Consider the following 27426-nt stretch of genomic DNA (forward strand, 5'->3'; position numbering starts at 1 on the left):
AGACAAGAGTTCGTTCTTTCTCCCACCCTGGACACCATTCCACAGATATATAAAACCTCACTTGCCAAGTTTCCAACAGACCTCACAACCTCTGAGGATGCCTGCCATAAATGTGGGTGAAACGTCAGGAGAGAATGCTTCTGGAACATACCTGTCATTTATTTACAACTTTTGGAGCAACATCAGCAGGAAATATTGCTATAGAAGAGACTTTCTAACATTCCAAAATTGTGGCAGACCAGAGGAGTCTGGCCCACCTGCCGCCCTTCCCCAAATCAAACCGATTCCAGCCTCTTACCATAGCGTTGTCCCGGCACCAAGTCGCGGAGGGTGACCCTGTGGATGAACATGGTGCGTCCTAACTTCCCTCCGTCCACAAAGATCGTGGCATTTCCTTTGGCCACATGACTGAAGGCCTCTCCCGGGTCCTGGCCAAAGAGGACAATGGACGGCGCGGGATCAAAGGTCGTCCAGGTGACCGTCATGGAGTTTGGGTCTCCTACAGAAAGTAAGAGCCACTAAACATGATTACAGGAATGCAAACCCTTGAAACATCTTCCAGGATAAATTTATTTAAAGTAGGAAGAGTACAACTAAAAATAATAATAAATAAAATAATGCCACAACTCAGGTGCAGTCCCCAATAAGGTCCCGTTTCTAAGGGTACATCTACACTGTAAATCTGATGCAGTTTAACCTCAATCGAACTGCCATAGCTCAATGCTATTTATTTATTTATTTACATTATTTATATTCCGCCCTTCTCACCCCACAGGGCACTCAGGGCAGATCACAACACCCATATACATCGCAAACATTCAATGCCATAGACACACAACATATAGAGACAGACACGCAGAGGCTATTTAACTTTCCATCTTCATGAGGGTATGCTTAAATTCCAGCTACCGGGGGAGCTGTCGCTTCACCGTCCACTTGTGACACTGATGGAGTACTTCCTCATTCTTTTGCACGGTGCTGGAGATTTTTATGGTGTCGTAAATTAGTTAATTTATCTTCCCCACATAAGCAGTACCTAAATTTCCTACTTGACAGATGCAACTGTCTTTCGGGCTGCAAAGGTTGACAGCAAGCTAGACAAATGGTCAGGATCTTACTCCGAATCAAATCATGGGAGTTGTAGTGTTAGAAGGTATTGAGTTTTCCCTGGCAAGAAGCACCGTTACCTCAATAAACTACAACTCCCAGGACCTACACTCCTGAATTTGGAGATGAAGATCAAGGAAACTATTCAGACTCCAACAAAGGGATACATCTAAACTGTACATTTAATACAGTTTGACACCACTTTAATTGCCATGACTCAATGCTATGGAGTGCTGGGATTTGTAGTTTGGTGAGGCACCAGCACTTTTGGTGAGAAGGCGAAAGACCTGGTTAAGCTATAATCCCCATGCTTCCATAGGATGGCAGTTCACGTGGTATCAAACTGCATTAAATCTATATAAATAAAAATGTAATGTTCGTTTGTGGGATTGGCATAACTCATAAACCACTGGGTGAATTGACACCAAATTTGGACACAAGACACCTCTCAGGCCAACGAGTGACCATCACTCATGAAAACATGGAAAAACACAGCAGAAGGGACATAAAGCCAAAAAAAATTACAACACACGCACAAAACCACATATATATACACAAACACATATATGCACACATATATGATACAAACACACAAAACACATACACAGAAAGGAGGGAGGAAGGAGAGAAGGAGGGAGAGAAGGAAGGAAAGATGGGTAGAGAAGGAAGGAGGAAGAGAAGAAGGGAAAGAAGGAGGGAAGGAGGGAAAGAAAAAAAGAAAGAAAGGTAGAGAAGGAAGGAGGGAGAGAAAGTGGGAGAGAAGGAGAGAAGAAAGGAAAAAAGAAGGATAGAGAAGGAAGGAGAGAAGGAGGGAGAGAAAGAGGGAAGGAGAGAAGGAAAGAAAGAAGGGTAGAGAAGGAAGGAGAGAAAGAGGGAAGGAGAGAAGGAAGGAAAGAAAGGTAGAGAAGGAAGGAGAGAAGGAGAGAGAGAAAGAGGGAAAGAAGGAGGGAAGGAGAGAAAGAAGGGAAGAAAGAAAGGTAGAGAAGGAAGGAGGGAGAGAAAGGGAGAGAAGGAAGGAAAAAGGATAGAGAAGGAAGGAGAGGAGAGAGAGAAAGAGGGAAAGAAGGAGGGAAGGAGAGAAAGAAAGAAAGAAAGAAAGAAAGGTAGAGAAGGAAGGAGAGAATAAAAAAAGGGAAAGAGGGAAGGAAGGAGAGAAGGAACGAAAGAGAGAGAGGGTAGGTAGGTAGGTAGGTAGGTAGGTAGGAAGGAAGGAAGGAAGGAAGGAAGGAAGGAAGGAAGGAGACAAGGAAGGATGGAACCAAAGAGCAAAGGAAGCGAGAAAAGAAAGAGGTAGAGAAGGAAGGAAGAAGAAGGGAAAGAAAAAGAGGGAAGGAAGGAAAGAGGGAGGGAAGAAAGGAGAGAAAGAAAGAAGGAGAGAAAGAGGAAGGTTGGCCACAGCAACGTGTGGCGGGTACAGCTAGTGTATAATATAGATGCACTCCAAGGGCCCTTCCAAACAGGCTCTATATCCCAGGATCAGATCCCAGGTTTCCTGCTTTATTATATGAGTCTGCACTGCCAGATAATCTGGAACAAACAAAAAACCTGGGATCAGATCCTGGGATATCGGGCCTGTCTGGAAAGATCCCAAGACTCACTGAGGGAGAAACATACCTGGGTAAGAAAGGTGGACCTGCTCAGGTCGGGTGGAGCGCAAGCTTTTGCATCCTAGGAAGGAGAGCAACACAAAGAGGAAACACAAGGACCCCGCCATGCTTCCTGAGAAGTCCTTTGCTCCTCTCTGGTAACCTTTCCGATGCATGCTCAGGCTCAAAGCGGAAGGTGAACCAGACACCCAGCCGGGGTCACTCCAGTTTCCTTTAGCAAGTCATGAGTTGCGGTGTTGCAATCGGCAGGCACGTTCCTTTGGGCCTCTCACTCAGTCTGTGGCCGACAGAGAGAAGACAACAAAGTCAACAAAACAATCTGTTCCGAAAGGAAAAGGAAGGACACAGTTTCATTCAAGACTGGGGTTAAATGTGTGAGCAGCCAACCGAAAATGTGGAGCTTTTTTTCTGTGTCAGGAACGACCTGAGAACCTGCAAGTCACTTCTGGTGTGAGAGAATTGGCTGTTCGCAAGGACGTTGCCCAGGGGACATCCGGATGGATTAGTTCCCATTCACCTGAACTCATCTCTTGTCCAAATTAGTTCTTGCAAGGAGTTCAGAATGAGCACAAATTGACTACAACTCCCAAGTCCCAGCTTTGAATCCGCTACCTGACTATGCGTGAGTCACACTCTCTCAGCCTCAGAGGAAGGCAAAGGCAAACCACTTCTGGAAACTTCAAAACCTGGATGGTTGCTATCTGTGGTAATCCTTTGTTGGGAGGCCCTGAATGCTGACCCTAAAAACTCTAAAACCAGGACAGTAAATAAAGAGGAACACTCAGAAAACAGGGGAATTCCAGACAGGAAACAACCAGAGTCGACTAACACCTCCCAACAAAGGATTCTCCCCAGGCAGGAAGCAGCCAGGCTTTGAAGCTGCAAGACCATTCAATGCTAATCAAGCTGGCCAGTTGCAACATTCACACTTGCCTCAAACAGACAAGAGTTCTTTCTCCCATCCTGGCACTTGCGATGTGCAGCTGTTCACAGATTCCACAGATATATAAACCTGACTTGCCTAGTTTCCAACACACCTCACAACCTCTGAGGATGCCTGCCATAGATGGGGGAGAAACGTCAGGAGAGAATGCTTGTGGAACATGGTCAGACAGCCTGGAAAACTCACAGCAACCCAGTCATTATTATTATTTACTGCCTCTCCTCAAGACTCAGCTAAATAAAAAATAAGATAGATAGATCAACACACAATCACAGAGTTGGAAGAGACCGCACAATACAAACCCTCCTGGCAGATGGCCACCCAGACTCTGCTTTTAAAAACTCCAGAGAAGGAGACTCCCCTGGTCCTGGACTTCCAGGCAGCAGTATGTTTAATTGACAAACAGTTTTTCCTCTGAGATGGTTCTTCTTAACGTTTAGATGGGGAAAACAAAACATATATCGAAAGACAGACTTATGATTAAAGCACATTCAAAATGTCCATGCCAATAAAAGCCCTGTTCAAGTATCATAGGTTAATTCTAGGTGTCTTCCGGTAGGGAAGAATGGGGTTGGGAGATACCTTCCAGGTCTAGCAACCCATGATTCTAAATCTCTCTCTCTCTCTCTCTCTCTCTTATCTATCTTATCTCTCTATCTTTCTCTCTCTCTTTATCTATCTATCTAACTATCTAAATGCTCTGTTTGTTTTGAGTGACATTATAACTCAAAAACCACTGGACGCAATTTGGCCACAAGACAGCTACTAACCCAAGGAGTGACGGTCACTAAAAAACTGTTCATTTGGGAGTTGTAGATGCTGGGATTTATAGTTCACCTAAAATCAAAGACCATTCTGAACTCCACCAATGATGGAATTGCACCAAACTTGGCACACAAGTGTCCCATGACCAACAGAAAACACTAGAAGGGTTTGGTGGACATTGACCTTGAGTTTTGGAGCTGTAGTTCACCTACATCCTGAGAGCACTGTGGACTCCAACAATGAAGGATCTGGACCAAAAATGGCACGAATACTCCATATGCCCAAATATGAACACAGATGGTGCTTGGAGAAAATAAACTTTGACATTTGGGAGTTGTACTTAATGCGATTTATAGTTCCCCTACAATCAAAGATCCGCCTTCTTGGGAGGAGAGCAATGTCCAGTCTCGATAAAATAGTAAAGAGTAGAGACATCAGACTGGCAACAAAGATCCATTGCCTAGTCAAAGCCATGGTCTTCCCTGTAGTCACCTACGGATGTGAGAGCTGGACCTTAGGGAAGGCTGAGCGAAGGAAGAGAGATGCTTTTGAGCTGTGGTGCTGGAGGAAAGTGCTGAGAGTGCCTTGGACTGCGAGAAGATCCAACCAGTCCATCCTCCAGGAAATAAAGCCCGACTGCTCACTGGAGGGAAAGATACTAGAGACAAAGTTGAAGTCCTTTGGCCACATAATGAGGAGACAGGAAAGCCTAGAGAAGGGAATGATGCTGGGGAAAGTGGAAGGCAAAAGGAAGAGGGGCCGACCAAGGGCAAGATGGATGGATGGCATCCTTGAAGTGACTAGACTGACCTTGAAGGAGCTGGGGTGGTGACGGCCGACAGGGAGCTCTGGTGTGGGCTAGTCCATGAGGTCACGAAGAGTTGGAGACAACTGAACGAATGAACAGCAACAACACAATCAAAGAGCATTCTGAACCCCACCAATGATAGAATTGGGCCAAACTTCCCAAAAAGAACCTCCATGACCAACAGAAAATACTGTGTTTTTGATGGTCTTTGGTGACCTCTTGGACACCCCCTCCTGACCCCCTCCCCACCTAGGTGTCTCAATCCCCAGGTTGAGCAATGCTGCCTTAAGTTCATCCATTCCAACTCCCTTCATAATTGCAAGAAAACATAATCAAAGCCCTCCTGACAAAGAGCCATCCAGCCATAGATATAGATACAGATATGATTCACACTCAGAGAGATATAGTATTATAGATTTGAAAGGGACCCCTAAAGAAGGACAGTTCTATGTTGCCTGTTCCCAGAGGTGGTCCTAGGTAATTTTCAATGGTAAGCAAACAGTATTCCCCCCCCCCCCCCCACCAATCACTGATATATATTTTATGTTCGTCGTGGGAGTTCTGTGTGCCATATTTGGTTCAATTCCATCATTGGTGGAGTTCAGAATGCTCTTTGATTTTAGGTGAACTATACATCCCAGTAACCACAACTCACATATGTCAAGGTCTATTTTCCTCCAAAGAGTGCCTCAAGAGCACCCCTGGGCAAAATCAACTATACTACAAATGCTTACTTTGTGTAATGGCTTGATCCGCCCCTGCCTGTTCCAGAGTAAGCAAACCAGACAATCTCTACATCAACCCTGACAGAGAAACAACAAGAAATAATAATGATAACATTTATTTACACCCCACCACCATCTCCCCGAAGGGGACTTGGGCGGCTAACATGAGGCCAAGCCCAAAGATAAAATACAGCAAAATAAAATGCAAAATGCAGATAACAAAAAATTACATCAGAATAAAATACAGCAAATTGACATAATATAAAATCGAAAACAATGGGCAGGTCGGACGAGGTAAAATGGTAAAACCCTGGATGAGGTAGGAATAGAAGTGTATTTGGGAAGCGCCCAAAAGGATGAACAGTGGGGTTAGGCTTTCAGTTTAGGAAGGGGGAAAGTGCATCAGAGGGGCAACACTCAGGGGCGGCTCGTCCATTACGCGAAGTAAGCGGTTGCAGAACACATTTTTTTGCCAGGGGTGCAGAGGTGCCTCTGTAAATGCCCCTCAACTGCCACTTGAGGAGCGCTCCCTCCGCTCACAACAGCCCTAGCAGTCCGAGGGGAGCCTCGGCTTTCTTGCCTCGCTGCCGGGCGATCCTCTTCCCAAAGGGGCCGGGCCCTTGAGCCTCGCCTCGCCCCTCTCGTTCCTGCTCCACCCGGCCACTGGGTGTGCGAGTAGAGCTGGTGCTCAATTGTTCTCCATGTTCACTCCCTTCCCCATGACTGGCTCCCATTCCCAATCCCCTGGCGCTCCACCCGCCTCCTCTCCTCTCCCCAATCCGCGGGTGGGCCAAGGGGCAGAGCCACCACGCCTGGCCCGCTTCAGGTCCGGAGGCGTGTCTGAAGACCCCAGCGTGCACAGCAAAAGTCGCCTCTTCTCCTGACTTTCTCTTCAGCCATTGGGACCAAGAGAGAGAGAGAGAGAGAGAGAGAGAGACCCTCCGGCTGGAGGTATCTCCCACCTCCGCTCCCTCCTTTGTTTTTGCGCCTACCTTCAGGAAAGGTGGGCATCTCCACCTCTCTCTCTCTCTCTCTCTCTCGGTCCCAATGGCTGAGGAGAAAGTCAGGAGAAGAGGTGACTTTTGGTGCACACGCTGGGGTCTTCAGGCACGCCTCTGGACCCAAAGCAGGCCAGGCAAGGGAGCAAGTGCAGCAAGTGTAGTTACTGGGATGTATAGTTCACCTACAATCAAAGAGCATTCTGAACTCCACCAATGATGGAATTGAACCAAATATGGCACACAGAACTCCCACGACGAACAGAAAATATATATCAATGATTGGTTGGGGGGGGGGGGGCGCCAAAATACTGTTTGCTTACCATTGAAAATTACCCAGGGCCGTCTCTGGCAACACTATATAGATGGAACAAACAGAAATGAGATAAAGGGTCACTCTCCAAAGGCATACTGTTTACCCACAAGTAGAAAGAAATTGCATATATTCGAAACCAACACTTTCTCATTACTTTATTTTCCAGAACACCAGACTAGGCCACAGCAACGCCTGGCAGGGGACGGCTAGTAAACAATAACAAGAAGAACAACAGAGGTCATAACAATGGAAACGCACCGCTGTCCAGGGTCCCTCCGTGCGCCCTGGCCTTGGGTGGATGCAACGCTGGTCTGCTTTGGATCTGGGCCTTCTCTTCGACCCTACCAACCGGGTTAAGGCTCCGAATTGAAGCCGGATCCAAGAAGAGGAAGCCAGGGAGGCCTCACAAGGAGAAGCGAAGCGAATCGGAAGCTCTGGGCTGTTCCAGGACCTAGTGCGTAAAAGGCGCAAACAAGAGAAAGGAAGCCAGCCGCTTTCCCTCCTCTGTCTCCTCCTCTTTCTCCTCCTCTTTCTCTGTCTCTGTCTCCTCCCTTTGGCCTCAGAAACAACCCTGGAAGCCACCGCCTCCTGCTGGGCTCTCAGGGTGGATTTCTTGGCTCTTTGGGAAGCCCCAAACCAGCTGGTTGCCTTGTTTGGCAAGCTGGCATCCCTGGGTGGCTTTCAAGTCAAGCCATGCGCAATAAGGCGGCCGGCAGAAGCTGTGCCTTTCCATCTCTGCTTTGAGGGTGAGTGCATCTATATTGTAGTTTTGGTGCAGATTAACCTCTCTTGAATTGCCACGGCTCCCTGCTATGGGGTCCTGGGAGTTGTAGTTTCACCAAGGCTGTAGCTTTCTTCCAAATCCTCTTAGGTGCATCTCTGTTGTAGGATGAAGGCAGTTCGGCACCACTCAGAAGTGCCATGGCTCAAAGTTATGGTATGTTTGGAGTTTATACTTTGCACTCTCTGGCAGAAAAAGCTTAAGACCCTTGTCAAACTACAACTCCTGTTATCCAGCCTTTGGAAAACTGCAACTCCCAGGATTTTATAGCATTGAGCCATGGCTCATATTGGTGAGAAATACTACGCATCTATATTGTAGTTTTGATGCAGCTTAACCTCTCTTGAACTGCCATGGCTCCCTGCTATGGGGTCCTGGAAGTTGTAGTTTCACCAAGGCTGTAGCTTTCTTCCAAATCCTCTTAGGTACATCTCTGTTGTAGAATGAAGGCAGTTCGGCACCACTCAGAAGTGCCATGGCTCAAAGTTATGGTATGTTTGGAGTTTATATTTTGCACTCTCTGGCAGAAAAAGCTTAAGACCCTTGTCAAACTACAACTCCTGTTATCCAGCCTTTGGAAAACTGCAACTACCAGGATTTTATAGCATTGAGCCATGGCTCATATTGGTGAGAAATACTACGCATCTATATTGTAGTTTTGATGCAGCTTAACCTCACTTGAACTGCCATGGCTCCCTGCTATGGGGTCCTGGGAGTTGTAGTTTCACCAAGGCTGTAGCTTTCTTCCAAATCCTCTTAGGTACATCTCTGTTGTAGGATGAAGGCAGTTCGGCACCACTCAGAAGTGCCATGGCTCAAAGTTATGGTATGTTTGGAGTTTATACTTTGCACTCTCTGGCAGAAAAAGCTTAAGACCCTTGTCAAACTACAACTCCTGTTATCCAGCCTTTGGAAAACTGCAACTCCCAGGATTTTATAGCATTGAGCCATGGCTCATATTGGTGAGAAATACTACGCATCTATATTGTAGTTTTGATGCAGCTTAACCTCTCTTGAACTGCCATGGCTCCCTGCTATGGGGTCCTGGAAGTTGTAGTTTCACCAAGGCTGTAGCTTTCTTCCAAATCCTCTTAGGTACATCTCTGTTGTAGAATGAAGGCAGTTCGGCACCACTCAGAAGTGCCATGGCTCAAAGTTATGGTATGTTTGGAGTTTATATTTTGCACTCTCTGGCAGAAAAAGCTTAAGACCCTTGTCAAACTACAACTCCTGTTATCCAGCCTTTGGAAAACTGCAACTACCAGGATTTTATAGCATTGAGCCATGGCTCATATTGGTGAGAAATACTACGCATCTATATTGTAGTTTTGATGCAGCTTAACCTCACTTGAACTGCCATGGCTCCCTGCTATGGGGTCCTGGGAGTTGTAGTTTCACCAAGGCTGTAGCTTTCTTCCAAATCCTCTTAGGTACATCTCTGTTGTAGGATGAAGGCAGTTCGGCACCACTCAGAAGTGCCATGGCTCAAAGTTATGGTATGTTTGGAGTTTATACTTTGCACTCTCTGGCAGAAAAAGCTTAAGACCCTTGTCAAACTACAACTCCTGTTATCCAGCCTTTGGAAAACTGCAACTCCCAGGATTTTATAGCATTGAGCCATGGCTCATATTGGTGAGAAATACTACGCATCTATATTGTAGTTTTGATGCAGCTTAACCTCTCTTGAACTGCCATGGCTCCCTGCTATGGGGTCCTGGAAGTTGTAGTTTCACCAAGGCTGTAGCTTTCTTCCAAATCCTCTTAGGTACATCTCTGTTGTAGAATGAAGGCAGTTCGGCACCACTCAGAAGGGCCATGGCTCAAAGTTATGGTATGTTTGGAGTTTATATTTTGCACTCTCTGGCAGAAAAAGCTCAAGACCCTTGTCAAACTACAACTCCTGTTATCCAGCCTTTGGAAAACTGCAACTCCCAGGATTTTATAGCATTGAGCCATGGCTCATATTGGTGAGAAATACTATGCATCTATATTGTAGTTTTGATGCAGCTTAACCTCACTTGAACTGCCATGGCTCCCTGCTATGGGGTCCTGGAAGTTGTAGTTTCACCAAGGCTGTAGCTTTCTTCCAAATCCTCTTAGGTGCATCTCTGTTGTAGGATGAAGGCAGTTCGGCACCACTCAGAAGTGCCATGGCTCAAAGTTATGGTATGTTTGGAGTTTATACTTTGCACTCTCTGGCAGAAAAAGCTTAAGACCCTTGTCAAACTACAACTCCTGTTATCCAGCCTTTGGAAAACTGCAACTCCCAGGATTTTATAGCATTGAGCCATGGCTCATATTGGTGAGAAATACTACGCATCTATATTGTAGTTTTGATGCAGCTTAACCTCTCTTGAACTGCCATGGCTCCCTGCTATGGGGTCCTGGAAGTTGTAGTTTCACCAAGGCTGTAGCTTTCTTCCAAATCCTCTTAGGTACATCTCTGTTGTAGAATGAAGGCAGTTCGGCACCACTCAGAAGGGCCATGGCTCAAAGTTATGGTATGTTTGGAGTTTATATTTTGCACTCTCTGGCAGAAAAAGCTCAAGACCCTTGTCAAACTACAACTCCTGTTATCCAGCCTTTGGAAAACTGCAACTCCCAGGATTTTATAGCATTGAGCCATGGCTCATATTGGTGAGAAATACTACGCATCTATATTGTAGTTTTGATGCAGCTTAACCTCACTTGAACTGCCATGGCTCCCTGCTATGGGGTCCTGGAAGTTGTAGTTTCACCAAGGCTGTAGCTTTCTTCCAAATCCTCTTAGGTGCATCTCTGTTGTAGGATGAAGGCAGTTCGGCACCACTCAGAAGTGCCATGGCTCAAAGTTATGGTATGTTTGGAGTTTATACTTTGCACTCTCTGGCAGAAAAAGCTTAAGACCCTTGTCAAACTACAACTCCTGTTATCCAGCCTTTGGAAAACTGCAACTCCCAGGATTTTATAGCATTGAGCCATGGCTCATATTGGTGAGAAATACTACGCATCTATATTGTAGTTTTGATGCAGCTTAACCTCTCTTGAACTGCCATGGCTCCCTGCTATGGGGTCCTGGAAGTTGTAGTTTCACCAAGGCTGTAGCTTTCTTCCAAATCCTCTTAGGTACATCTCTGTTGTAGAATGAAGGCAGTTCGGCACCACTCAGAAGGGCCATGGCTCAAAGTTATGGTATGTTTGGAGTTTATATTTTGCACTCTCTGGCAGAAAAAGCTCAAGACCCTTGTCAAACTACAACTCCTGTTATCCAGCCTTTGGAAAACTGCAACTCCCAGGATTTTATAGCATTGAGCCATGGCTCATATTGGTGAGAAATACTACGCATCTATATTGTAGTTTTGATGCAGCTTAACCTCACTTGAACTGCCATGGCTCCCTCCTATAGAGCCCTGGGACTTGTAGTTTCACCAAAGCTGTAGCTTTCTTCCAAATCCTCTTAGGTGCATCTCTGTTGTAGGATGAAGGCAGTTCGGCACCACTCAGAAGTGCCATGGCTCAAAGTTATGGTATGTTTGGAGTTTATACTTTGCCCTCTCTGGCAGAGAAAGCTTAAGACCCTTGTCAAACTACAACTCCTGTTATCCAGCCTTTGGAAAACTGCAACTACCAGGATTTTATAGCATTAAGCCATGGCTCATATTGGTGAGAAATACTACATAGAATCATAGAATCAAAGAGTTGGAAGAAACCTCCTGGGCCATCCAGTCCAACCCCATTCTGCCAAGAAGCAGGAATATTGCATCCAAATCACCCCTGACAGATGGCCATCCAGCCTCTGTTTAAAAGCCTCCAAAGAGGGAGCCTCCACCACACTCCAGGGCAGAGAGTTCCACTGCTGAATGGCTCTCACGGTCAGAAAGTTCTTCCTCAGATGGAATCTCCTCTCTTGTAGTTTGAAGCCATTCTTCCATTGCGTCCTAGTCTCCAGGGCATCAGAAAACAAGCTTGCTCCCTCCTCCCAGTGGCTTCCTCTCACATATTTATACATGGCTATCATATCTCCTCTCAGCCTTCTCTTCTTCAGGCTAAACATGCCCAGCTCCTTAAGCTGCTCCTCATAGGGCTTGTTCTCCAGACCCTTGATCATTTTAGTCGCCCTCCTCTGGACACATTCCAGCTTGTCAATATCTCTCTTCAGTTGTGGTGCCCAGAATTGGACACAATATTCCAGGTGTGGTCTAAGCAAAGCGGAAGAGAGCATGGGGAGCATGACTTCCCTAGATCTAGACACTAGGCTCCTCTTGATGCAGGACAAAATCCCATTGGCTTTTTTTGCCACCACATCACATTGTTGGCTCATGTTTAACTTGTTGTCCACAAGGACTCCAATCAGATACAGATAGGATGTATCTGACTGTAGGTTCACACCACTTTGGACTGCTGTGGCTTAATGTTATGGGATGCTGCGAGTTTGCACTCTCTAGCAGAGAAACCTTAGGATAAGTCAAACTACAACTCCCATTGTTTCCTAGCCTTGAGCCATGGCAGTCCAAGTGGTGCCAAACTGCATCCATTCAACAATCAATAGCCCTGTGTTTCCATCACACTACTTACTTACTTACTACTAAGTAAGTGCTGCTAAGAAAAAGATCTATGCCAGTGCAAAAGCTGAGGTCCAAAGAAGGACAAGAGAACTCAAGAACATCTGGTGGACAAAGAAGGCTGAAGAAATCCAACACCTGGCAGACACCCATGATGCTCAGGGATTTTTCAAAGCCACAAAGGTCATCTATGGACCAAGAAAGCATGGCATACAGCCTCTACGCTCATCAGATGGAACCAAACTCCTGAAAGACCAAAAATCAATTGCACTGCATTGGAAAGAACACTACCAAAGCCTCCTGAATCACGGCTCCAATGTGGCCGAAGAGGTCCTCTCACAAATCCCGCAACAACAAACCAGGGATGAGCTTGCAGCACTGCCTAGTTTGGAAGAAGTCAGCAATGCCATCAGCCAACAAAAAAATAACAAAGCCAGCGGACCTGATGGGATCCCTGCTGAAATTTTTAAAGAGGGAAGACCTGAGCTGACACAACAACTCCACCAGCTCATAGAAAAAAGTGTGGGTGACTGAGAAAATCCCAGCAGATTTCAAGGATGCCACCATCACCATCCTCTCCAAAAAAGGGGAAAGAACAAACTGCGGAAACTATCGAGGTATCTCCCTCTCTGCCCCAGAGTGTGGTGGAGGCTCCTTCTTTGGAAGCTTTTAAACAGAGGCGGGATGGCCATCTGTCAGGGGTGATTTGAATGCAATATTCCTGCTTCTTGGCAGGGGTTGGACTGGATGGCCCAGGAGGTCTTTTCCAACTCTTTGATTCTATGATTCTATGATTCTATGATTCCTAACCTCCGCTGGGAAAATCCTTGCGAGAATCCTTGCAAACCGCCTTCTCCCCCTCTCAGAAGACACCCTCGCAGAATCCCAGAATGGCTTCCACCCCTCCAGAGAAACAGTGGACATGATCTTCACTGCACGACAACTCCAAGAAAAATGCAGTGAACAAAATCCACCTCTGTACATGGCATTCATCGACCTTGCAAAGGCATTCGACACAGTGAATCGCAGCCCTCTCTGGACCATCCTCCAAAAAATCAGGTGCCCTAACAAATTCGTGAACATCCTTCCATCACAATCTAGGATTATCATCTGCAAGGACATTGCCCAGGGGACATTGCCCAGATGTTTTGATGTTTTGCCATCCTTCTGGGAGGCTTCTCTCATGTCCCCCCATGGGGAGCTGGAGCTGACAGAGGGAGCTCATCTGCGCTCTCTCCGGATTTGAATCTCTGACCTGTCGGTCTTCAGTACTGCCGGCACAAGGCAACTTGGTTGAAAATGAAGGCATAATGGCATCAATAGTTGCTTCTGCATGCATTCACTCGGAAAGGAAGGGAAATCTTTGGCTGCAGTTTCGTTTTGAAGGATGGAAAACAGCAGATTGTATTGTTTACATTTAGTTTAGACTTTGAGCAATGGAAACATAAACTCTCCCTACATATACACCATAAATTAAATTTATCTGAGCTCACTTCCTGCTTCGTTTTCCTTTACGTAACTTGTGACGGAGCAGAAAAACATGGTAAGAAATGATCAAATGTACACTTGGATGTACGGTATATTCAACCATCTATCTATCTATCTATCTATCTATCTATCTATCTATCTATCTATCTATCTATCTATCTAAATGCTCTGTTCATTTTGAGTGACATTATAACTCAAAAACCACTGGACAAAATTTGGCCAGTCTTAAATGCCATCAAATGTGGCTTGAAATGAACAATATTTGGAAAATATTTCGGCGATCCCTCATAGTTTGAGGATGATGGTCCTCCAAATCCAGCGTCTTGGCAATGGGTCTGTAGTTGGCTGTGGAGCGCTATTCTTCATGTTTTCCCGCAGTGAGGACATCAGTTTCCAAGTGGAAGGTAATCTTGGTCAGAGTTGGCTTGATGCATCTTCTTCCTCTTCGCACATTTCTCCCTTTTGCCCTCCATTTGTGTATCTTCAAACTCTGCAGCACTGCTGGTCACAGCTGACCTCCAGTTAGAGCGCTGAAGGGCCAGGGCTTCGCAGTTCTTGGTGGCTATGCCACAGTTTTTAAGCCCATCTTTACATCTTGACAGATTAGAGAGATGGGCCAAAACTAACAAAATGAAGTTCAACAGGGACAAATGCAAGATACTCCACTTAGGCAGAAAAAACAAAATGCAAAGCTACAGAATGGGGGACAATGCCTGGCTAGAGAGCAGTATGTGTGAAAAAGATCTTGGAGTCCTCGTGGACAACAAGTTAAACATGAGCCAACAATGTGATGTGGCGGCAAAAAAAGCCAATGGGATTTTGGCCTGCATCAATAGGAGCATAGTGTCTGCTTTGGTTAGACCACATCTGGAATATTGTGTCCAATTCTGGGCACCACAATTCAAGAGAGATATTGGCAAGCTGGAATGTGTCCAGAGGAGGGAGACTAAAATGATCAAGGGTCTGGAGAACAAGCCCTATGAGGAGCGGCTTAAGGAGCTGGGCATGTTTAGCCTGAAGAAGAGAAGGCTGAGAGGAGATATGATAGCCATGTATAAATATGTGAGAGGAAGCCACAGGGAGGAGGAGGGAGCAAGCTTGTTTTCTGCTTCCTTGGAGACTAGGACTCAATGGAACAATGGCTTCAAACTACAAGAGAGGAGATTCCATCTGAACACGAGGAAGAACTTCCTGACTGTGAGAGCCGTTCAGCAGTGGAACTCTCTGCCCCGGAGTGTGGTGGAGGCTCCTTCTTTGGAGGCTTTTAAACAGAGGCTGGATGGCCATCTGTCAGGGGTGATTTGAATGCAGTATTCCTGCTTCTTGGCAGAATGGGGTTGGACTGGATGGCCCAGGAGGTCTCTTCCAACTTTTTGATTCTATGATTCTATGATCTTTTTTCCTGTCCACCAACATTATATTTCCTGTTCTTGAGTTCAGAGTAGAGTAACTACTTTGGGAAACAGTGATCTTTGGCCATTCGGACAATGTGGCCTTCACTCCAGTGGAGTTGGTGGCGTAGGAGCATCGCTTCAGTGGTGGTGGCCTTTGCTTCTCCTAGCACACTGGCATTTGTCCTCCTGTTTTCCCAAGAGATTTGCAGATTTTTTTTTGGAGGCAATGCTGATGGAAACGTTCCAGGAGTTGAGTGTGACATCTGTAGACAGTCCACGTTTCGCAGACATAGAACAGGGTTGGAAGGACAACAAGCCCCTTGGTCTCCCTACGGATGTCCGAATCCTCAAACACTCTCTGCTTCATTCAGAAGAATGCTGCACTTGCAGAGCTCAGGCGGTGCTGTATTTCGGTGTCAGTGTTGACTTTTGTGGAGAGGTGGCTGCCAAGGGAGTGGAAATGGTCAACATTTTCTAATGTTACACTATTAAGCTCTGTTTCTGGCATTGCAGAGGGATTGGCTGGTGACTGCTGGAAGAGCACTTTTATTATTTACTACTAGCTTGGGGACCCAGTGGTGCCTGGGCTATTTGAGAAAGGCTTAGTCTAGATCCAATGTCGACTTGGTTCAGCAGGTGCGGGTGAACTACAACTCCCATATGTAAGTCCCAATGTCAATGGTCCACCCTCTTCCACTTCACCAGAATGTAGAGTGGGTCATGGGGGCTCTGTGTATCAAGTTTGGTCTTGATCAGTCATTGGTGTGGGTCGCAATGACTGATCAAGGAAGTGAGTGAAGGTACTTCAAGTCCAATTGTCCATGGTCTGTCATCCCACGGACCGTACCAGGACATGGAGTAGGTCATGGGTGCGGGTGAACTACAACTCCCATATGTAAGTCCCAATGTCCATGGTCCACCCTCTTCCAAACTGCACCAGGATGTAGAGTGGGTCATGGGGGCTCTGTGTATCAAGTTTGGTCTTGATCAGTCATTGGTGTGGGTTGCAGTGGTCTCAGGAAGTGAGTGAAGGTACTGCAAGTCCCATTGTTCATGGTCTGTCATCTCACAGACCATACCAGGACATAGAGTAGGTCATGGGTGTGGGTGAACTACAAATCCCATATGTAAGTCCCAATGTCCATGGTCCACCCTCTTCCAAACTGCACCAGGATGTAGAGTGGGTCATGGGGGCTCTGTGTATCAAGTTTGGTCTTGATCAGTCATTGGTGTGGGTTGCAGTGGTCTCAGGAAGTGAGTGAAGGTACTGCAAGTCCCATTGTTCATGGTCTGTCATCTCACAGACCATACCAGGACATAGAGTAGGTCATGGGTGTGGGTGAACTACAAATCCCATATGTAAGTCCCAATGTCCATGGTCCACCCTCTTCCAAACTGCACCAGGATGTAGAGTGGGTCATGGGGGCTCTGTGTATCAAGTTTGGTCTTGATCAGTCATTGGTGTGGGTTGCAGTGGTCTCAGGAAGTGAGTGAAGGTACTGCAAATCCCATTGTTCATGGTCTGTCATCTCAAAGACCATACTAGGACATAGAGTAGGTCATGGGTGTGGGTGAACTACAAATCCCATATGTAAGTCCCAATGTCCATGGTCCACCCTCTTCCAAACTGCACCAGGATGTAGAGTGGGTCATGGGGGCTCTGTGTATCAAGTTTGGTCTTGATCAGTCATTGGTGTGGGTCGCAGTGGTCTCAAGAAGTGAGTGAAGGTACTTCAAGTCCGATTGTCCATGGTCTGTCATCCCACAGACCGTACGAGGACATGGAGTAGGTCATGGGTGTGGGTGAACTACAAATCCCATATGCAAGTCCCAATGTCCATGGTCCACCCTCTTCCAAACTGCACCAGGATGTAGAGTGGGTCATGGGGGCTCTGTGTATCAAGTTTGGTCTTGATCAGTCATTAGCGTGGGTTGCAGTGGTCTCAGGAAGTGAGTGAAGGTACTGCAAGTCCCATTGTCCACGGACTGTCATCCCACAGACCGTACGAGGACATAGAGTAGGTCATGGGGACTCTGTGTGCCATGTTTGGTCTTGATCTGTCACTGGTGTGGGTCACAGTGGTCTCTGGAAGTGAGTGAAGGTACTATAAGTCCCATCGCACTCCAAAACTCCGGATGACCTCTCCCAGCGGTTTCATGTAACTGTTGAATAGCTTGGGGAGCAAAATAGATCCTTGTGGGACCCCACAGATCAATGGCCAGGGGTCCGAGCAGGTGTCCCCCAGCTTTACCGACTGGGAAGGACTGGAGCCACAGTAAAACCATGCCCCCAAGTCCCATCCTAGAGAGTCTTCCCAGAAGGATACCATGGTGTTGTTGTTCATTCGTTCAGTCGTCTCCGACTCTTCGTGACCTCATGGACCAGCCCACGCCAGAGCTCCCTGTCGGCCGTTACTACCCCCAGCTCCCTCAAGGTCATTCCAGTCACTTCAAGGATGCCATCCATCCATCTTTCCCTTGGTCGGCCCCTCTTCCTTTTGCCTTCCACTTTCCCCAGCATAATTGTCTTCTCTAGGCTTTCCTGTCTCCTCATGATGTGACCAAAGTACTTCAACTTTGTCTCTAGTATCTTTCCCTCCAGTGAGCAGTCGGGCTTTATTTCCTGGAGGATGGACTGGTTGGATCTTCTCGCAGTCCAAGGCACTCTCAGCACTTTCCTCCAACACCACAGCTCAAAAGCATCTCTCTTCCTTCGCTCAGCCTTCCCTAAGGTCCAGCTCTCACATCCGTAGGTGACTACAGGGAATACCATGGCTTTGACTAGGCGGATCTTTGTTGCCAGTCTGATGTCTCTACTCTTCACTATTTTATCGAGATTGGACATTGCTCTCCTCCCAAGAAGGAAGCGTCTCCTGATTTCCTGGCCACAGTCTGCGTCTGCAGTAATCTTTGCACCTAGAAATACAAACCCTGTCACGGCCTCCACGGTTTCTCCCTCTATTTCCCAGTTGTCAATCATTCTTGTTGCCATAATCTTGGTTTTTTTGACGTTTAGCTGCAACCCAGCTTTTGCGCTTTCTTCTTTCACCTTGATTAGAAGGCTCCTCAGCTCCTCCTCGCTTTCGGCCATCAGAGTGGTGTCATCTGCATATCTGAGGTTGTTAATGTTTCTTCCAGCAATTTTCACCCCAGCTTTGCATTCTTCAATCCCCGCACATCGCATGATGTGTTCTGCATACAGGTTAAAAAGGTTGGGGGAGAGGATGCAGCCTTGCCGTACGCCTTTCCCAATCTTGAACCAGTCTCCTGTTCCGTGGTCAGTTCTGACTGTTGCTACTTGGTCCTTGTACAGATTCCTCAGGAGAGAGGGAAGGGGGCTTGGGATGCCCATCCCGCTAAGAACTTGCCACAATTTATTATGATCCACACAGTCAAAGGCTTTAGAAGAGTCAATGAAGCAGAAGTAGATGTTTTTCTGAAACTCCCTGCCTTTCTCCATTATCCAGCGGATATTGGCAATTTGGTCTCTCGTTCCTCTGCCTTTTCTAAACCCAGCTTGAACATCTGGCAACTCTCGCTCCATGTATTGCTGGAGTCTTCCTTGCAGGATCTTGAGCATTACCTTACTGGCATGATGAGAAATAAGGGCCACTGTACGGAAGTTTGAGCAGTCTTTCGCATTTCCCTTTTTTGGTATGGGGATATAAGTTGATTTTTTCCAGTCTGATGGCCATTCTTGTGTTTTCCATGGTAGATGGTATCAAAAGCCGCTGAGATGTCCAGGAGAACCATCAGGGTCCCACTCCCCTTGTCCAGTTCCCTGCGGAGGTCATCCACCAAGGCGACCATGATAGATTTGTATATGCAAACTAGCTTTCCCTGCCACGCGTTGCTGTGGCCCACCTCACCTCCCTCTTTCTCTCCTTCTTTCCCTATTTCCGTTTTCTTCTTTCCTTCTCTCCTTCCTTCCTTCTCTTCCTCTTTCCTTCTTCCTTTTTTCCTTCCGTTTCTCTTTCTTCCTTCTCTGCCTCTTTCCTTCCTTCCTTCCTTTGGTTTTTGTTTCCATTCTTCCTTTTATCTGTCCTTCCTTCCCTCCTCTTTCTCTTTCTTTTTCTTCTTCCTTTGCTCCTCTTTCCTTCCTTTTCTGTCCTTCTCTCCCTTCCTTCCTTCTCTTCCTCTTTCCTTCTTCCTTTTTTCTTTTCCTTCCCTTTCTCTTTCTTCCTTCTCTGCCTCTTTCCTTCCTTGCTTGCTTTGGTTTTTGTTTCCATTCTTCCTTTTATCTGTCCTTCCTTCCCCCCTCTTTCTCTTTCTTTCTCTTCTTCCTTTGCTCCTCTTTCCTTCCTTTTCTGCCCTTCTCTTCTTCCTTCCTTCTCTTCCTCTTTCCTTCTTCCTTTTTTCTTTTCCTTCCCTTTCTCTTTCTTCCTTCTCTGCCTCTTTCCTTTCTTCCTTCCTTTGGTTTTTGTTTCCATTCTTCCTTTTACTGTCCTTCCTTCCCTCCTCTTTCTCTTTCTTTCTCTTCTTCCTTTGCTCCTCTTTCCTTCCTTTTCTTTCCTTCTCTCCCTTCCTTCTCTTCCTCTTTCCTTCTTCCTTTTTTCTTTTCCTTCCCTTTCTCTTTCTTCCTTCTCTGCCTCTTTCCTTCCTTGCTTGCTTTGGTTTTTGTTTCCATTCTTCCTTTTATCTGTCCTTCCTTCCCCCCTCTTTCTCTTTCTTTCTCTTCTTCCTTTGCTCCTCTTTCCTTCCTTTTCTGCCCTTCTCTTCTTCCTTCCTTCTCTTCCTCTTTCCTTCTTCCTTTTTTCTTTTCCTTCCCTTTCTCTTTCTTCCTTCTCTGCCTCTTTCCTTTCTTCCTTCCTTTGGTTTTTGTTTCCATTCTTCCTTTTATCTGTCCTTCCTTCCCTCCTCTTTTTCTTTCTCTTCTTCCTTTGCTCCTCTTTCCTTCCTTTTCTTTCCTTCTCTCCCTTCCTTCTCTTCCTCTTTCCCTCTTCCTTTTTTCTTTTCCTTCCCTTTCTCTTTCTTCCTTCTCTGCCTCTTTCCTTTCTTCCTTCCTTTGGTTTTTGTTTCCATTCTTCCTTTTGTCTGTCCTTCCTTCCTTCCTCTTTCTCTTTCTTTCTCTTCTTCCTTCGCTCCTCTTTCCTTCCTTTTCTTTCCTTATCTCCTTCCTTCTTTCTCTACCCATTTCTTTCCATCCCTCTTCATTTCCTCTTTCTCTCTTTTCTTCCTTCTCTACCTCTTTCCTTCTTTCCTTCACTCTTTGCTTCCATGTTTCCTTCTCTGTTTTCTTCCTTCCTTCGATGTTTTTCTTCGATGGTAAATTTTCGTCAGGGGGGTTTTGAGTTTTGCTGTCCCGTTGGACGCCCCTTACAGATTTATATATATAGATGACTTATTGTGCAATGTTTCTGTTCCAGACAAATAGACCGAAGAAGAAAGAGAAAAATGGGACCAGTCAAAAGCAAGAGAAGATTGCCGGAACTGGAAGCCACCGAGGACATCCAAATAATGGAGGACCTGAAATACCTCCCGGATGAGCTGCTGCTGCTGATCCTGAGCTGGGTGCCCGGCCGGAGCCTGGTGAGGGAGTGCCGCTTGGTGTGCCGCAAGTGGAGGGACCTCATTGACAAGCCCACCCTTTGGAGGCTCAAGTGCCAGCGGGACCCTCTGAGCAAGGCGGCCGTGGAAGCCGTCCAGGGCGCTTCCCAAATAGACTGGCGCCAAATCTATCACCTGCAGCCTTTTGGGAGGAATCTGATCAAGAACCCCCGCGGAAAGAGTGAGTCAATCCATATCAAGGTGCGGGGAGGGTATTACAGAATCCTAGAGCTGGAAGGGACCCCAAAGATCATCCAGTCCAACCCCTTTCTGCCATGCAAGAAGACACAATCCAAGCCATCCTGACAGATAGCCAGTCAGCCTCTAGTGAATCATAAGATCCTCTATTTGGAAGGGACCCCAAAGGTCATCCAGTCCAACCTTTTTCTGCATGCAAGAAGACACAATCCAAGCCATCCTGAAAGATAGCCAGTCAGTCTCTGTTGAATCATAAGATCTTGTGTTTAGAAGGGACCCCAAAGGTCATCCAGTCCAACCCCTTTCTGCCATGCAAGAAGACACAATCCAAGCCCTCACAAAAGATGACCAGCCTTTGTTGAGTTACAGAATCCTAGAGGTGGAAGGGACCCCAAAGGTCATCCAGTCCAACCTCTTTCTTCATGCAAGAAGACACAATCCAAGCTCTCCCAAAAGATGGCCAGTCAGCCTCTATTGAATCATAAGATCATGTATTTGGAAGGGACCCCAAAGGTCATCCAGTCCAACCCCTTTCTGCATGCAAGAAGACACAATCATCTTTTGTCATCTTTTGTTGAGTCAAAGGATACTAGAGTTGGAAAGGACCCCAAAGTGCATCCAATCAAGTCCCATTCTGCCAGGTAGGAAGATACAATCCAAGCTCTCCCAGAAGATGGCCAGTCAGCCTCTGCTGAATCATAGGATCCTAGAGTAGAAGGGGACCTCAAAGGTCATCCAGTCCAACCTGTTTCTCATGCAAGAAGACACAATCCAAGCCCTCCTGACAGATAGCCAGTCAGCCTCTGGAAGGGACCCCAAAGATCATCCAGTCCAACCTCTTTCTGCCATGCAGGAAGACACAATCCAAGCCTTCCTGACAGATGGCCAGTCAGCCTTTGCTGAGTCATAGTATCCTAGAGTTGGAAAGGACCCCAAAGTGCATCCAATCAAATCCCATTCTGCCAGGCAGGAAGATACAATCAAAGGATCCTAGAGTTGGAAGGGACCCCAAAGTTCATCCAGTCCAACCTCTTTCTGTCATGCAAGAAGACACATTCCAAGCCCTCCTGACAGATGGCCAGTCAGCCTCTATTGAATCATAAGATCCTCTATTTGGAAGGGACTCCAAAGGTCATCCAGTCCAACCCCTTTCTGCCATGCAACAAGACACAATCTAAACCATCCTGGCAGATAGCCAGTCAGCCTCTATTGAATCATAAGATCCTGTATTTGGAAGGGACCCCAAAGGCCATCCAGTCCAACCCCTTTCTGCATGCAAGAAGACACAATCCAAGCCCTCACAAAAGATGGCCAGCCTTTGTTGAGTCATAGAATCCTAGAGGTGGAAGGGACCCAAAGGTCATCCAGTCCAACCCCTTTCTGCCATGCAAGAAGACACAATCCAAGCCCTCCCAAAAGATGGCCAGTCAGCCTCCGTTGAATCCATGCAAGAAGACACAATCCAAGCCATCATGACAGATATATAAATTAAGTGTTGTTGTTGTTCCCTAAGAGGAATCCATCGTTTCTAGAATCTAGACCATTGACACTTTGGGTCACCCTTCTCTCTTGTGTTCCCAGACCACTTTCAAGACTGGAAGATCGAATATAGCTGGATAGACATGAACGAGGAGGACAGCACGGGACAAGTGACGGTCTTTCGCTGCTTTTCACTTGGGTGAGTTGTGCAAGGTTGCCCCAAATCGGGTCTTGACACCTTAATGCCACTGGGTGCATCGACACTATCGAAAGAACCCTACTTGAACTGCCATAGCTGAATGCTACGGAATCCTGGGAGTTGTAGTTTTACAAGGACTTCAGCCTTCTCTGCCAAAGAGGGATGCCACCTCACCAGAGTGTAGCTCCAAGAATTCCACAGCATTGAGCCATCGCAGTCCGAGTGGAGTCAAAGTATGTTAATTCCATAGTACAGATACACTGGAACAAGGAAGAGGTACGGACAGGCTTGCAAAGTTTGCAAACCTTTTACCATTTTTGCTTTTTCATGCCCAAAGGTTTGCAAAGTCTCAGGTGGTTGATTTGCTGGAAGAAGGCTTAGGAGAAGAACTCATGGACACCTTCCAACCTGACATTTTTATTGCTGACTGGTGAGTTCTGCAACACTTTAATTCCATGCCGTGTAAATGAAAAGTTAAAAGAATGAGTGCATCTACACTCAATGTTCAATGAGAGCCCAAGCTTCTCGTATGCTTCTGCAAAAGTGTTTAGAGCAGCTTGTAGAGCTTCTTCTGAATGTGCACAGACTACATTATCATCGGTATATTGGAGTTCTATAACAGATGTCGTTGTAACCTTGGTTTTGGTTTTGGTTTTGAGTCTGCAGTTGGTAAATAGTTTGCCATCAGTCCGATAGATTATTTTCACACCGGTGGAAAGCTTCCCATCAACAAGATGAAGTATCTTGTTCCAAGCATGTGCGTAGGGCATCTGCATAGAACACCACCTGGGCACAGGAGGTCTCCAGGTAGCAAGCAATCAAGAGTTACTGAACGCCACCCAGGCTAAGGCTGTCTCCAAGGCATCAAACAATTCAAAGGGAACAAAGGCCAGGCTACTTCTAAAATAATAACAATAATAATGTCTCCAGGCAGCAAGCAATCATGGGCTAGTGAACTCCACCCAGGCAAAGGAGGTCTCCAGGTAGCAAACAATTCAAAGGGAATAAAAGTCAGGCTAGTTCTACAACAACTACAACAACACCTATTATTGTTGCATGTTCAATGAGAGTCTGAGCTTCTCGTGTGCTTCTGCAAAGGTGTTTAGAGCAGCTTGTAGATCTTCTGAATGTGCATAGACTACGTTATCATCGGCATTTTGGAGTTGTATAACAGATATTGTTGTGACCTTGGTTTTGGCTTTGAATCTGCAGAGGGTAAATAGTTTGCCATCTGTCTGATAGATGATTTCCACTCCGGTGGGAAGCTTCCCATCAACAAGATGAAGTATCTTGTTTCAAGCATATGAGTAGGGCATCTGCACAGAACACCACCTGGGCACAGGAGGTCTCCAGGCAGCAAGCAATCAAGGGTTACTGAACGCCACCCAGACCAAGGCCACCCAGACACCTATTATTGTTGTATGTCAACCTGTTCAGACTGTGATTGTGGCTGATGTTCATGATGGGCATGAAGATGATGTTCCTGATGGTGAGCCTGGGTCTGTTGGCAATGGAGATGAGGGTTTGAGTTAAGCTCAGACGAGAGGCCGAGCTGTCTCTGGAAGATTCCCAAGGCCACATTCTTGAGAGAGGCTCTTCACTGCTTTTCTCAGAACAACTGTCTGAAGATGATTGGTCAGGTGCAGAAGTTAATGAGAGTCAAGATAATGAGAGCATAGATAGAAAGCAAAGCTTTTGTAAGCAGAGAGAAAGCCGCCCTGAGTCGTCTTTGGGATTCTGTGTGGGAAGTTTGACTCAATTCTATTGTTGGTGGACTTTGAATGCTCTTTGATTGTAGGTGAACTATAAATCCCAACAACTACAACTCCCAAATGTCAAGGTCTATTTCCCCCAGACTCCACATTTCGGCAATTGAGTATTTGTGCCAAGTTTGGTCCAGATCCATCATTGCATGAATCCACAGCACTCCTCTGGGTATAGGTGAACTACAACTCCCAAACTCAAGGTCAATGCTCACAAAACCCTTCCAGTGTTTTCTGTTGGTCATGGGAGTTCTGTGTGCCAAGTTTGGTTTAAATCCATCTCTGATGGATTATAAATGAATTATAAATCCCAGCAACTACAACTCCTAAATTACAAAATCAATCCTCCCCCAACCCCACTAGTAGTCACATTTGAGCATATTGGGTATTTGTGCTCATTTTAGTCCAGTGAAAATACATCCTGCATATCGGATATTTACATTACAATTCATAACAGTAGCAAAATTACAGTTATGAAGTAGCAACAAAAACAATATTATGGTTGGGGGTCACCACAACATATGGAACTGCATTAAGGGGTCACGGCATTAGCAAAGCTGAGAACCATTGCTTGTACGGCATCATGCTCTCTGTCCTCTGCAGGTGGCGTACCCTGGACGACTATGGGCGCATCCACAAAATTGAAGTCGACCTCCTGGCCGCTGACCGGACTTCAGTCATCTCCAGTTTCCTTGCTGAGCCCAAACCCATCCTGCAGCCGAAGGACACTCAATACCAACAGGTTCCCTTTGTGCCACCGTTTCTCTTCTTTTGCACAGAGCTTCCCAAAGGGAATTCCAGGGCTGTGTCTACACTGTCGAAGGAATGCAGCTTGGACTGCCCTGGCTCACTGCGATGGGATCCCGGGAGTTGTAGTTTAGCCTTTCCTGCCCAAGAGCGCTGTTGCATCACCAACCTACAAATACCAGAAATCCATCACATTGTTCTACAGTGTCGATGTGCCCCTTGGTAAAACTACAACTCCCAGGATGACAGAGCACTGAGCCATGGCAATTTGTGTGATGCCAAACAACATTCATTCTATCCATGGCAAAATGCATGTATTCTATACTGTCGATGTGCCCCTTAATAAAACTACAACTCCCAGGATGTTATAGCACTGAGCCATGGCAATTTGTGTGATGCCAAACCACATTCATTCTATCCATGGCAAAATGCATGTATACTATAGTGTTTTTGTACCACTTAGTGAAACTATAACTCCCAGGATGCCATAGCGTTGAGCCATGGCAATTTGTGTGATGCCAAAACTATCCAGAGCAAAATGCATGTATTCTACAGTGCAGATGTGCCCCTTAGTAAAACTATACATCCCAGAATGCCACAGCATTGAGCTAAGTATGATGTCAAAATGCATTCATTCTATCCATGGCAAAATGCATTTACTCTATAGTGTCGATGTGCCCCTTAGTAAAACTACAACTCCCAGGATGCCACAGCACTGAACCACGACAATTTGTGTGATGCCAAAAATCATTCTATCCAGAGCAAAATGCATGTATTCTACAGTGCAGATGTGCCCCTTAGTAGAACTATAAATCCCAGAATGCCACAGTATTGAGCCAATTTGTGTGATGTCAAAATGCATTCATTTTATCCATGGAAAAATGCATTTACTCTATAGTGTTGATGTGTCCCTTAGTAAAACTACAACTCCCAGGGCGCCATAGCATTGAGCTACATGTGATGTCAAAATGCATTCATTCTATCCATGGCAAAATGCATGTATTATAAACTGTCGATGTGCCCCTTAGTAAAACTACAACTCCTAGGATGCCATGGCGTTGAGCCATGGCAATTAATGTGTTGCCCTTAGTAAAACTACAACCCCTTAGTAAAACTACAACTTGCAGGATGCCATAGCATTGAGCCATGGCAATTTATGTAGCATCAAAATGTATGTATTCTATAATGTAGATGTGCCCCTTAGTAAAACTACAATTCCCAGAATGCCACAGCATTGAGCCAAGGCAATTTGTGTGATGCCAAAACACATTCATTCTATCCATGGCAAAATGCATGTATTATAAACTGTCGATGTGCCCCTTAGTAAAACTACAACTCCTAGGATGCCATAGCGTTGAGCCATGGCAATTCAAGTGATGCCCTTAGTAAAACTACAACCCCTTAGTAAAACTACAACTTGCAGGATGCCATAGCATTGAGCCATGGCAATTTATGTGACACCCAAATGCACTCATTCTATAGTGTAGATGTGCCCCTTAGTGAAACTATAACTCCCAGAATGTCACAGCATTGAGCCAAGGAATACATGTGTGATGTCAAAATGCATTCATTCTATCCATGGCAAAATGCATTTACTCTATAGTGTCAATGTGCCCCTTAGTAAAACTACAACTCCCAGGGTACCATAGCATTGAGCTACATGTGATGTCAAAATGCATTCATTCTATCCATTGCAAAATGCATGTATTCTATAGTGTCAATGTGCTCCTTAGTAAAACTACAACTCCCAGGACGCCATAGCATTGAGCTAATATTTTATTTATTATTCATTTACAATATTTATATTCCGCCCTTCTCACCCCACAGGGGACTCAGAGCGGATCACAATCCACATATAAATGGCAACATTCAATGCCATAGACACAACATATATAGACAGAGACTATTTAACTTCACGAGCTTCATGAGGGTATGTTCGAATTCTGGCCACCAGGGGAGCTGTTGCTTCACCGTCCATTTGTGACACTGATGAAGTATTTCCTCATTCTTTTGCACACTG

At 46.0% G+C, this 27426-nt stretch overlaps 2 protein-coding genes across 2 annotated transcripts in view; one reads left to right on the forward strand and one right to left on the reverse strand.

Moving 5' to 3' along the window:
• The window catches only part of LOC137094986 (acid phosphatase type 7-like), a 30891-nt gene extending 23109 nt beyond the window's left edge, over positions 1 to 7782 (reverse strand). Inside the window, exons 1-3 of the mRNA XM_067461088.1 lie at positions 7528 to 7782; positions 2722 to 2991; positions 299 to 499 (exon numbers count right to left, since the gene is read on the reverse strand). Coding sequence (XP_067317189.1) covers positions 299 to 499; positions 2722 to 2869 — 349 coding nt within the window. The 5' untranslated portion in view covers positions 2870 to 2991; positions 7528 to 7782. The remainder of the gene's footprint in view (positions 1 to 298; positions 500 to 2721; positions 2992 to 7527) is intronic.
• A 28-nt stretch (positions 7783 to 7810) lies between these two features.
• Positions 7811 to 25638, forward strand: LOC137094987 (F-box only protein 17-like). The gene is made up of 5 exons (XM_067461089.1): positions 7811 to 8015; positions 20840 to 21201; positions 22800 to 22896; positions 23234 to 23326; positions 25263 to 25638. Exons 2-5 carry the CDS (start codon positions 20868 to 20870, stop codon positions 25630 to 25632), a joined length of 894 nt encoding a protein of 297 aa, XP_067317190.1. The 5' UTR covers positions 7811 to 8015; positions 20840 to 20867; the 3' UTR covers positions 25633 to 25638.
• The last annotated feature ends 1788 nt before the right edge of the window (positions 25639 to 27426 follow it).

Source organism: Anolis sagrei, chromosome X (assembly GCF_037176765.1).
Source record: "Anolis sagrei isolate rAnoSag1 chromosome X, rAnoSag1.mat, whole genome shotgun sequence".
NCBI classification, from domain to species: Eukaryota; Metazoa; Chordata; class Lepidosauria; order Squamata; family Dactyloidae; genus Anolis; species Anolis sagrei.